Here is a 12,349-nt window from a genome sequence, read left to right as displayed (position 1 = left end):
CGCCCCCTGCTGGGAGCCGCCCGCACTTGCGCCCCGCGGCCGGAGCGTGGCCTCATGGGAAATGTAGGCGCTGCCTGTGACGCAACCTGGGGCGGGGCGTTTAGGGGGCGGGGCGTTCTGAAGGCTGCCCAATATGGCGATGGCGGCGGCGCCGGCTGGGGGCAGTTGGCTCCGTGCCCAAGTACCCCAAGCATTGCTAGTGACCCCCTTCGCCCCCAGCAATTCGCACCGCGGCCCCCTCGATATGCAGCACAACAACCCAGCCTCGAGGCAGAGCTGGGAAGGGCTCACTGTGCCCACAAAACCCGTGCTGACCGGCGGGATCCTGTGTCCAAGTGGCTTGGCCAGGATGGTGTGGAGCAGGCAGGACCCCACGAGGGACCCCACTCAGGGCCACCTCGATCTATCATATATTGTGTGTGCCAGCAGAGGGAAGGGGACACAGGCGATGTGTTTGACCTGCAGCCCCTGCAGTGCCCGTGCCCCCGCTGTGCGTCAGCGTGGCCGCGTGGGCCCGGCCCAGGGCTGCCCTGCACCCTGGGCACACTGAGCGCTTTGTCCCTTCAGCCACAGTGGAAAAAAACTGAGAGAGAAACACTGTGAGACTGGGGAGAGTGCTGTTCGAGGCCCGGGAGGAAACAGATCGTAATCTCCCCAACGAACTCAGCTCATCTGCGGGTGCAGAGATGGAGTCGGTGCAGAGCTTGCACCCAGGGCCTGTTTCAGAGGCCACCCTGGCTCTGAGCCCCAGGCTATAACACCCCAAAGGCACAGCTGGGACTGTATCTATACAGAGGTGCTTAAAAAACCAACCCAAATGATGGTGTGTTATCGGGGCTTTTTTGTTTTGTTCTGTGTCCTTCTTGGCCCTCCACACACCAACCAAAAATCTGCTGGTGAGGCCACTTTTCACAGGTTGTGGGTGATTCCTTTCAAAGGGCTCTTTCACACAGGGGAAATCCAAACCCTGCACTGCCATGGAAAGAGGGCTGGTGCCTGCAGTGTGTGGGGCAGGAGGTCTGTGGCCAGTGGCTCCAAAAAAGCTTTATTGGTCATTAGTTTCTGCTAACTAAGTGGCTCCAGTACTACCACCCACTGCCTGGGAACACAGTGGTGGCTGTAGTTGGGGACACCTGGCATGGTGTGGGGTGACAAGAAGGCCCTGCTTGGTCAGTCCAGGTGTCCTTGGCTGGTGGCAAAGCCCCACACCTTGGAGCACAGTGAGTGATGCAGAAGGCTTGTTGTAGAAACCAAGGGGGAACTGCAGTCCTGGGCCACAGGGCCCCAATCCAGCAGTGGCTCTTTTTTAGTACAGGGTGTAAAACAGAGGACAAGGACTTGAGTTCTTCAGTCCAGAGGAGAAGGTCCCACTGCCCTCTCCCCAGCACTGGGCTGCCTGAGCCTCCTGGCACATGGTGGCTGCAGCCCTTCACTGATGGAAATGGGAGCACTTCTGCCTTGTGCAGTCCCCCGTACGCTCTGTGCTGGTCCCCATGCAGAGATGGCCACACTGACCGTCCACCTGGAGGGACAAGCTGAGCCCTGCCCTTCCCAGCTGGGCTCTGCCATCCTGGCAGGCTAATTGCTGGGCTCTGTGGCCATGGTGTCCGCATCTGGCGATGGCAGCGTGCTGCTGCTCCCACCATTGCTCACGTTTTCCTTGCTGTTTTCCCTCGTGGGGTCACTGCCTTTATCCTCCACCCTCTGCTTGAGTTTGAGGGAAGAATCTCTCCGTGACAGAAGGGGCTGGTAGCCAGCAAAGACTCCTCCACTCATGTTTGTTCGCTTGTCTGGGGGTGGAGGGAAAAAGAGAATTGTTTACCTGGGGCCCACACTGACTGTTCAGCTGGAGCCCCTCCTTGCAGGAGCCATTGCGGTATCTTCTCTGAGAGTCCTTCCAGCCCCCAAAAAGGGGAAGATGGGTGGGGGTGTGGGCATAGGGGATGAAGGGAAGGGTGGTCATCTGGCTCAGCTGTTTCCTACCTCCAGGCCCAATGGGGTGCATCAATCGGTTCATCTGCACGTTCCAGTGCTTGACGTTGGTGCTGGCCTGTCGCAGCTTCCGCTGGGCCGCCTGCAGGGGATGGAGGAAGGGGTGAGCTGCTGCTGCCCCATGGGCATGGAGCAAAGGGTGAGCTGCTGCTGCCCCATGGGCACGGAGCACAGGGTGAGCTGCTGCTGCCCCATGGGCACGGGGCAAAGGGTGAGCTGCTGCTGCCCCAAGGGCATGGAGCAAAGGGTGAGCTGCTGCTGCCCCATGGGCACGGAGCACAGGGTGAGCTGGGTGAGCTGCTGCCCCATGGGCACGGAGAAAAGGGTGAGCTGCTGCTGCCCCATGGGCACGGAGCAAAGGGTGAGCTGCTGCTGCCCCATGGGCACAGAGCAAAGGGTGAGCTGCTGCTGCCCCATGGGCACAGAGCAAAGGGTGAGCTGCTGCCCCATGGGACCATGGGCACAGCTTTCCCTTCCCTGAGTAAGCCTGGATTGGAGGTTCCCTCTGGGATGGAGACCCAGTTCACTCTCCTCTAGACCTTCTGCTCCCCCTCCAACCCTCGCCCTTCACACACTCCCACTGTTGACATCAGTGCTTTGTCCCCAGGGCGGGACACGCTTGTCCTGTCTCAGCCACTGCACCACTCTGTGCCTGCACATGGCACAGCTCAGAAACCCCCATGGCAGTTCCAGCTTGGTCCTCCCCACTATGGAGGTGACTCTGGGAGGGTTGGAAAGTCCCCTGGGTTCACCATGTGAGGAGATGTGGCACGGATGTGATGCTCACCATGACATCTTGGTCCACCCGCTGCCTGTTCACTCTCACTTCTTCCAGCTGCTTCTGCGCCTCTTCCAGACACTTGTTCTTGTTCTCCATCTCCTGCTTGAGGACTTGCTTCTCCATCTGAGTTCTGATGATATACTCTTCTTGCTCCTCCTTCAGCTTCATCAGCTGTTTCAGCTTCTCCTCTTCCTCAGCCAGTAGCCTGACAATGAAGAGGTGAGGATGTCCCTCTGCCACTTCTTCCCCCAGTTTCTCTGTCCCACCCTGCATACTGGGAACTCACCAGCATACCCCAGTACCCAGGAGCACTGAGCTGCCCAAGGAGGAGGAGGGATACCCTGGTCCTACCTGGCCTGAGCATATCTCACAGCCTCCTCGTCCTGCCGCGCTTTCACCTCCTGCTGCAGGGCCTCCTGCAGCCTCTCCTGCATGTCCTCCAGCTCCAGGATGCGTTTGCGCTGCCGCTCTGCCTCGGCCTCCTTCAGCACCATCTCTGCCTGCATGGAGGCACGAGCCTGCGCGGGGACAGGAGCCATCAGTGGGCCAGACCACACCAGTGTCCCCAGAACCCACTTGGGCCCACTGGGTGGAGTGGGCCAGAGCAGGGGCAGCCCATGGTGACAGGTCCAAAGCAAAGCTGTTTCCCTGCTCAGGAGACAGGCTGTCTCATTTGGAGCCAGTGCTGGCTGTGAGGTCAGAAATGGGCTCCCTGTCCAGCCTGGCACCAGCATTTGCCTCTCACTGTCCCCCAGCTAAAGCCCCTTGAGGCAGGTTGTCCTCATCTCCTGCTCAAAGGGATCTCAGGCACACCAGAGCCCACAGGTGATGGGTGGCAGCAGCACTGTACATCCAACCTCTGGACGACCCTGGACAAGGGAAGGAGAAGGAAGCACCCACCCCGTGAGCACCACAGCCCCTGTGGGATGCACCCACCTGCTCGGCCTCCCGCAGCTGGATCTCCAGGGTCCTCTGCATCTCCTCGTGCTGCTGCCTCCGCCGCTGCTCCTCCTCCTGCAGCAGGATCTCTGCCTGCCTCTGGGCCTCCTTGAGCAGCTCCAGCTCCTGCAGCTTCCTCTCCTTTTCCTCCTGCAGCTGCTTGAGCCGTTGTGTCTCCTCCTCCTTGGCCGCCTTGCGCTGCTCCCGCTGCTCCCGCTGCTCCCGGCGCTTCTGCTTCAGGTCCTTGTGCAGGGACTTCTTTCCCTCAGCCTGCAGCCTGATGGCAGTCTGGATGGCTGCAGAGGGAGGGCACGGTCAGTGGGGACAGCAGGGGCATGGGGAAGCTAGGGAAGGGGCACGGGGTGGGCACAGACCGAGCGTCCACTCCTGGCGCTGCCGCGTGTCCGAGGCGCTCATCTCGTAGGTGCGGGACGAGGTCTTCACACAGAACATGCACCTCTTGCCATCCCTGTCTGGCAACACCTGCAGGGAGGGGACACAGCACAGCGTTACCACACCTTATCCCCCCGTCTTCAGCCACGGGAGTGGCTCTCCCACGCTCATTGTGTGTTCTTGGGTCTCCCTTTCAAGCAGAGTGTGGCCCAGGCTGTACCTCCACACAGCAGTGCTTGTCCAACGTGATGCTCCCCTTCTTCTCCTTCCGCTCCTCGCTCATGTAGTAGGACAAGGCACTGGGCTTCAGCATGAACCACCGCTCTGACCAGTTCCTCCTCAGCTGGCCCTTCTTCCAGAGGTAGCCCTGCGCCCGAGAGACACGGAGATCAAAACGGGGTGGGAGCAGGACTGAGCTTGTGCCCCAGAACATGTGAGCTCCTTGCCTGTTTGAGCACATCCTCGATGACCTCCTGGTACACCTCCTCCACGGCCATGCTGATGGCCTCCTGCTCGATGCCTCTGAGGAACCTCCCTGAGTTCACCATGTCCAGGAACTGCCAGACCGTGAGGCCGCCCTGGCCCTGCGGCTCCTGGGACAGGAAATCCTCCAGCTCGCAGGAGTTCAGCTCCACGTTCATGGCTGTGCAGATCTTCTTCAGCAGATACTCCACCTGTGGGGAGGAGGACACTCAGTGACAGTGTCTCTGCATGGGGACAGGGCTGTCCCCATCTCATCAATGCATTCTGGAGAGCCCAAGGCCACATCTCTCTCCAGCCTGGAGATGCAGGACCTTGATCCCAGAGGGATCATCCTTTGTGATGGTTGGGGCATCCCAGGCAGCAGTCTGGAATGGAGGAGACTGGAGCTGGGTTAGAGTTTGACCTCTACTGAGAGGTTTTTCCTTTTAACCCCAAGGCTGGGATGTTTTTTCTGGCTTCTCTGCAGAGTAAGAAAACTCTGTAGCAGCCAAGAGCCTGAAGGAGCACAGGCCAGCGCTGCTGAACAGTGTTCAGAGATGATGTCTCAAAGCCACAGTGAGCTCAGCACCCAAAAATCCCTGGGGAGGAGCAGGGGGACAGGTCCCTGTGGAAATGAGCATCGTTTTAAAACTGCAAATAAAAAGAGTCAAGGTGGTTGACCTGGTGTGGGGAAGACTTATTGCAGTTCAAGTTTTGCTGCCAGCTCTCCTCTGCCCCCAGTCTGGGGACTGAGACCAGTGGGTGACACAGGAAGGTGACACACAGCAGGGTCCCCACAGCCAGCTGGATTTTTTATGTCATTTAATTGTGAAAGGGGGCAAGAACTGAGTGCTGGTGCTCAGGATGATTCAGTTTTTCATGCTTGGGGAACAGGAAACACCTCTCCCAGGGCACAGGAAGTGCGGTTGCCCTCCTACGTCTGCGCAGCACCGTGCTTCTTGCCTTTTTGCTCCTCTTCTTTTCTTTTTTTTTTTTTTTCAATTTTGACTTTTCTGCTGATCTCAGGAGGTTGAAGGGTAGAAGACAACAGCAGCCATTTGCCCAGCCAAGTTCCTTCTGCTGAGGCCACCCTTGGCCCCTGCACGTGTGCATTCTCCCCACATCTGCCCCCCTTCTCACAAGGGTTTAATGTGACCCAAGGGAAAGGGAGAACCTTCCCCCCTAAATGCTGTGGAATTTGGAGATTACTGTGAGGCTTTTCTTTGGCTGGCACCTCACCCTTAACACTCCTCATGCTGGGCAGGGGTGGCAGTGGCCACAGAGAGGGACAGCCAGGTCTGCTCTGCCACTGCCCTCCAGGCAGGACAGCACATTGGAGGGGTGAAATATCCCCTTGTCCCTGGGCAGTGGGGTGGCAGTGGGTACAGCAGGGGTGCCCAGGGCAGGCAGCCCCCCTGTCCCACCCCCAGCCTCCTCTCTCTCACCCCTGGAACACCACATCTCACAGGGACACGCCAGGATGTGTCACCCTCAAATGGGGCTCTGCCAGCACATGGAGGGAGGGAGGGCAGGGCTGGGGGCAGAGGCAGCTCCTACCTCATCTGGCACCATGACAAGAGGGTATTTGTCTTCAGACAGAAAGTTGAAGAGGCACCAGAGCTTGAAGGCATCCTGGTGGGACACAACACTATTCCCATTCCGGTCGGGTTTGTAGTTCTTCTTCGCTGTCAGGGTCCAGCACAGCTCGTCAAAGTTTTCTTTGACAAAAGCACCTTCCTCCACCTGCAGGCAGGAGTCAGGGGGTGAGTGGGGAGCTGAAGAGCTATGGAGGGGAGGAGATGCTGGAGAGAAGGAACCTCACTCCTAAAATCTGTCCAGTGAGAAGCATGGCAGCACCAGCAGGAAGCCTGGGGTGCAGCACAGGCAGGATGACGTGGAGCTCTCACCCCCAGTGCCTCCACGGTTTGGGGTTTCTTGTTATCCCATTGAACCACAAGGAGGAACTGGGGAGTGAAGGGAAGCCAGCAGGAATGGTGCCTCCAGCAGCCTCGTCCCTGCTGGTGATATTGAATTGTGTCCTGGCACTGTGAGCTGCCCCAGGCAGCAGGTTTGGTGCAGATGGGATCAGAGGAGCTCTGGCTGTCCCTGGGTGCTCTATCCCAGCTGTGTGAGCACAGGAGCAGAGTGTGGCCTGTAGCAGCAAAGCTGGAGGAAAACCTTTGGGTGGCAAAAGCTCAAAGCTTCTCTTACCAGGAAAACCCACTTCCCTCTTTTCAGGCTGCCTCTGGGATTCTCTTTGCCATGGTGAAACCAGAGGGGGTGGGTTTACAGATCACCTCCCAAAGAGCCATGTGGGCAACTGGAAGGATTTGGGCCACTCTGTGATGGGGAGATTGGGCTGGGCTGACCTTGGGCAGCTCCTGCTGTGGGCTGAGGGAGCTGGGGAAGGCTCTGCCCTTGTTTGCTGCTAGACCAGATCCCTGCAGCCAAGATCAGCACTGCTGGACCAAGCTGGGCAGCTGCTGAGCAGCTCTGGGCAAGGCAGAGATGGGCACAGGGATGGGGACTGGCACAGGGACAGGAACACCAGGGCAGTGAAGGGTTACTGCACCAGCGCTGGCCCCTTTCAGTGAGCACACAGTGGAAGAAAGCTGTCAGTCATTCTTCCTCTCCTCACATGCCTGGAAGAAACAGCACCCACAGAGCAACCTCTGCCTGTGCCAGACAAAGGTGGCTTTGAACCACAGGAAAAAAGGGAGAAAGCCCCTGCCCACCCCAACTCTGCTCCTGCTTGCAGCTCAGCCTTTCCCCTCTCCTCTTTGCCAAATGAGGTCACACCTCCAAGGTGAGGATAGAAGGGGCTGATTTCTCTCTCTGAGCCCTTCAGGAAATGTGGGCAGAGATGCTGCTCCATCCAGAGCCGTGATGTAAAGGGATGACTTCATCCTTGCCAGGGAGATGCTGAGTATTAAACATTTCTCACTCATTTTGGCATTCACCTGTGCAGTCCCCATCTCTCTGCACCCTCCTTCCACCCACCAAGGAATGTGATCTCCAAGAGCTCAGGGGAGCTCCCAGGACCCTCACACGAGGGGCAGCAGGTCTGGGGGGTGACCAAGGAGCTCACCTTGTCCAGGATGTACTTGTTGAGGTAGGGCATGTAGCCCTGGCTGGACACTGGCCCATCATCATCATCACGGAAATGCTCCTCCAGTGCCACGGGGTCGTGGGGGATGCACAGCACCGTGTACAGGTTGTGAGACAGCACCTGGCCAAGCACAGGGGTGGTGAGAAGGTGAGCAGCCCCCAGCCCTGCCCCAGCACATGCCCAAGGTGCCACCCCCCAGTCACTCCCTTGCATGGCTTCACCTCCCTGCGGCCACAGCATCCAGGCAAGGCTTGGTTTGGCATCATTTCCAAACGTAAATTAGAGAATCATTTAGAAACAGGCAAAAATTGAGGATTTTCCCACATTCGTTTCTTTTCTTGGCACAGGAGGAACTTCTTTCTCGAAAGGGCTGTTTCAAACCTCTCAGAGCAAACAGGACTCGCTCTGATCTAGAAAAGCTGATAAGCCACCCCAAGCTATGCATTTGGCACAACCAGGCCCAGCCTGGTACCGTCTGCTGGGGACACAGAAAGATGGAAACATGAAAATAGGAAAGACTGGTGAGAAACTAAGCAAAGGTTTTGTCTGGAATGGAGATCTGGAGACACACCAGAAATACTCAGCAAGCTTGCCAACAGCTCCCTTTGTTCAAATCCCCCCAAAAAAGCACGTTTACAAGCTCATGGATTTCCCAAGAGCTGGAAAGCCTGGAGCAAGGCTGCCCATGAGCACCAGCAGCATCTCCAGCTTGTGATGCTCTCCTTGCCTTTACATCCCAGAAGCAGGAGATGGTTAAACAGACTGACACCTCCCCACTGCACCAGGATCTGCCAATGCAGCTCGATGGGCTGGAGGAGATGGAACAGCATCCTCTGAGCAGGGCTGGAAATTTCCTCCCAGCAGCAGAGGAGCTGCCCCAGGCCACGATGGCTGCTGCAGCTGGAGACAGTTCTTGCTCAACCAGATTTTCATTCTCTTTTCCACCCTCTGGACCAATGGGATCAGCAGGACTCCACCCTGTGCTCACACAGCAGTGCTGTAGCCCCGAGCACTGCTGCTACACTGGTGCCTTTTGGGGCTCAGTGCAGCCCCAGGGTCCACACAGTGGTGGGAAGGCCTGGGAATGTCATGGACACCCTCCAGGATGGTAACAAGTCCATCAGGATGAATTCAGAGTTTGGGAATCGTATCCATTCAGTGTTTCCAACGTGGTCCCTCATCTCCATCCTTCACCCCTCCTCCCAGAGCACCCCTAAAAATCCCTGTGAGGTCTCACTTGTGACCCTGGCCGTGGGGGACACCCTGAGCCCCTCCATCCATCCATCCATCCATCCATCCAAGGTTTCTCCTGTCACGGGGCTGTCACTGACAAACGGGGAGGGAAGCCCTGGCCTGGTCAGTGGTGGCATGGCTGGAGATGGGAGAGCTGAGAAACCCCTGTGGGCTCTGAAACAGTGACAGGAGGAGGAGAACAGCAGGGAGAGGGATGCTAGGAAAGCAGTTTGCAGGCACCTAACCCTAGCCTTTCCCCTGTGGCCAGGGGTCTGCCTGACTCCTCCTAGTGCCCTGCATTCCCGTGAGCAGCAGCCGTGTTTGCGCTCTCCACCCTCTCCCACCGCTGGCACACCCATCACCATGAGCAGAGGTGCCCAAAAGCACCAGGGCAGTGCTGGGTGTTCCCAGCCATGCATGGCCACACAGAGACCACACCCCAGCCAGGGAGGGGATGCACTGTGGATGCCATGGGACAGACAGAGAGAAACGGCAAGCGTTTCTCACGGCGGCTGGTGAGACGTCTTAAAGAGCTAGAAAGATGTGATAACTTGTTGACTATAAACAATTTGCAAGTGGTGTTTTTCTACTTTGTTTTTCTTCGAAAAAATAAAGAAGAAAAACTCAAAGACAGTGCATGAGGAAGATGTTTCTGTTAGTTAGCCAATAGAACAGAACCTATCGTACCACTCTACAAAAACCACGCAGTTCTTTTGGATAAAGCTTCTTTGCCTTTGCTATGATCCTGCCTCTTGCCTGCTCCTGCCCTGACCCCGGCCCAGGAGTGACAATACAATGGCACTGAGAGCACAAACCCTGCCAGGAGCGGGGCTGGGGCTGTGCCTGTGCTGGGAGCAAAGCTCCCCGAGCTGTCGGGGCGCGCAGCACCCGAGCGACCGCAAGCTGTCCTTCCTTCCTTCCTGCGCACGCACACACACACACACACGCACACACACACACTGCCAGGGTGTCTGCACATGCCTGCCCGCTCTGAGGTGCCCCTGCAAGGAGCACAACGGCTTCCCACAGCTGGGTGTCCGTGCTGGAAACCCTGACAGGTTCACAGCACTGCCCGGAGCTGGGTTTAACACAGAGTATGCAGCACGGCCTTTAGCACTCTTCTTCTTAGCTGAATATGTCAACATCATGCTCATGAACACACTAACTGCTATTCTGTTCGTTAAGCCAAGCCTCTCAACCTCCCTCAAGAGCTATTCTCTGTTGGACTAGCCACAAAAGTCCTGCTCCTATCAGCAGGATTCCTACGAGTTCGCTCTGCTCTCCCACCCAGCCCTGTCCTCTCGGTTCAAGCCTGGTGTCTTTCCCACCCCTGCTCAAGACCCACATGCCCAGGTGAGGGAGCAGAGCAGAGCCCAGCTCAGGGCCCAGCAGCCCTGGAGGGCTTTGGAGAGGGCTCGGTGGCTTTAACATTTCATCACTCAGAGCAGCGGGACCCCGCACTCCTCCCTCACTGAACCGCGGCTGGCCTGTGTAGGCTGGGGCAAACTCGAGCGTTTCTGTGGGTGGAAACAGGCTCTGCCTGGCCTGGAGACAGGGGGAAAGCCATTCAGAGCTGAGCTGTGCTCTTCAGTGACCTGCTGCCAACCCATCCCGTCACTGGGTGCGTGGGAGAACATCCCTTCCCCTCTCAAGTGTCCCCCTGGGTAAAGTCACTTTGGAGGTGCCATGCCCAGCATCACCACAGCCACAGACCCTGCATGAACTGTCCACGAAACTGCCATTAAAATCAGAGTCTCTGTGGCCTCAGCATGGTCTCTGGTGATACAGATCTCTCAAGACAAGCACTGCTGCTGCTTTTGGGTCCATCCCATGCCCGGGCCAGACTCTGGACCCAGAGCAGTAGTGCAGGGGGTGCTGTGAAGGGAGCACAGCAGCCCCTCTCAGGAATTAGCAAACAGAATTAAGCTCTGGCCTACTTTAGGATTTTCCCTAATTCCTTCAGCTATTTCTACAGTTTTAGCAGGGCAGTGTGGCTCGCAGGGCTCATGCCACGAGTTCTGGGGGGCAGCCGGAGCCTCTGAGCCGCAAAGGCTGAGCAGGAAGAATCTGCCTCCCGCTGCTTCTCCTCCAGATCCCTGCATGAAAAACTCCAAATTCTGGGGCAAAACATACCCCCTGCCAAAGACCAGCACCTTCCCTGCAGCCTGTCCCGGGGAAGCACTGTAAAATAAAGGGAATGGAGGAAAAGGGGGTCCTTTTGCAGCGGTTCAGAACGGTCTCGCAGCCTGGCAGCAGCTGCCATGTCCTGACGCAATACCCGTGTTCAGCGTGCTCCTGCTCAGGTCTCTCATCCCAAACCCTGGTACCAAGCAGCATTTCCAACCCCAGTGCCAGCCTGAGAACTAAACGGACGAAAAAAACACATTCCCACCACGTGCAAAGGTTAAAAAAACCAATTATTCTCAGAGCCAAGGGGCTCCCGGGTGGGTGCCAGCAACCCTGGCCTGGGGGCTGACAAAAAGGTTTCTAAAGCTGTGATGGGTTTGATGAAAGGCTGAGGGCATGAGCCCTCTGAAAGCTGCTAAGAGTGGGAAGAGGGGAAAGCGGTGAGTTTTTAAAGTGCTGGGTTACTTCTAGCCACAGCACTGAGGAGTTTTTGTTAAAAAACAACCTGTCCTTACCTCCCGACCCACAGGCTCAGCAAGGAGGAACACAGGTGCTCCGGCAAGCAAGAAAACGTAAACAGAATTTGGGCTCTTAGTTGGCCATAAAAAGCACAAGAGACTGATAACTAAAATTTAGATTTCTTATAATTTTCACCTAGAAAACACATCTGAGCATGAATTCCCCCCTACCCCCTTTTTTTTAAAGGGAGATGCCACAGAACCTGAGAACTTCACTAGGAAGCAACAGCACGATCTCATTGATCTTAATATTCAAAATTCAACAATTTCTCCGTGGAAACCCGCGGGGATGCCGAGCAGCCCCGGGCTCGTTCCTCCGCTCGCTCCCACCCTCCCTCCGTGCCCGGGACCGCGGGGACTCACTTTGAGCTGGGATTTGGACACCTTGCCGCTCTTCTCCACGTCCAGGGCGGTGAAGGCGTACCAGATGGACTTGAGCAGCTCGGCTCGCAGGTCCATGGCTGGCGGCGGCGGCGGCGGCTCTGCCGAGCCCGCGGATCCGGTTCCTGGAGCCGCCCGGGCGGGCGGGACGCGGGGCGGGAGCGCCGCCTGCCCGGGGCTCCCCGGGAACCCCCCCCGGGCCGCGCCGCGCTCCGCGGGGCCGGGGCACGGACCGCGAAAGCTCCGTGGGGATTCGCGGTTTGGGGAGAGAAATGCCCGTGCTGGGTCAAGCAGAGCTGCCCCTCGCAGCCTTCCGGAGGGATCGGTGTCAGCCGGAGAGCGGAGGCTCAGCCGGTGGCTGCTCTCGGGCTGTGCCCGTTCCGCGCCCATCGTTCTCTGCAGACTCCTCTGGGA

The 12,349-nt window shown here is 57.6% G+C and overlaps 1 protein-coding gene across 1 annotated transcript; it reads right to left on the bottom strand.

Moving 5' to 3' along the window:
• Positions 1-813: 813 nt before the first annotated feature.
• On the bottom strand, positions 814-12,346 carry DEF6 (DEF6 guanine nucleotide exchange factor). Its single transcript, XM_005492851.4, has 11 exons — positions 11,918-12,346; positions 7,656-7,796; positions 6,125-6,310; positions 4,552-4,779; positions 4,326-4,472; positions 4,087-4,195; positions 3,710-4,008; positions 3,125-3,291; positions 2,780-2,978; positions 1,984-2,074; positions 814-1,790 (listed from the first exon to the last, which is right to left on the bottom strand). Exons 1-11 carry the CDS (start codon positions 12,323-12,325, stop codon positions 1,579-1,581), a joined length of 2,187 nt encoding a protein of 728 aa, XP_005492908.3. The 5' UTR covers positions 12,326-12,346; the 3' UTR covers positions 814-1,578.
• Between the last annotated feature and the right edge of the window lie 3 nt (positions 12,347-12,349).

This window comes from Zonotrichia albicollis, chromosome 28 (genome assembly GCF_047830755.1).
Source record: "Zonotrichia albicollis isolate bZonAlb1 chromosome 28, bZonAlb1.hap1, whole genome shotgun sequence".
Classification (NCBI taxonomy): Eukaryota; Metazoa; Chordata; class Aves; order Passeriformes; family Passerellidae; genus Zonotrichia; species Zonotrichia albicollis.
This window is presented reverse-complemented; position numbering and strand designations above follow the sequence as displayed.

What these genes read in the sequence shown, in the direction of transcription:
- DEF6 (XM_005492851.4), bottom strand. Translation starts at nt 12,325, where the DNA reads ATGGGCGCGGAACGGGCACAGCCCGAGAGCAGCCACCGGCTGAGCCTC. An exon ending in TGTCCAAATCCCAGCTCAAA is followed by an intron (nt 7,797 to 11,917) that starts GTGAGTCCCCGC and finishes GTGCTTGGCCAG; the next exon opens with GTGCTGTCTCACAACCTGTA. An exon ending in TTGTCATGGTGCCAGATGAG is followed by an intron (nt 4,780 to 6,124) that starts GTAGGAGCTGCC and finishes TCCTCCCCACAG; the next exon opens with GTGGAGTATCTGCTGAAGAA.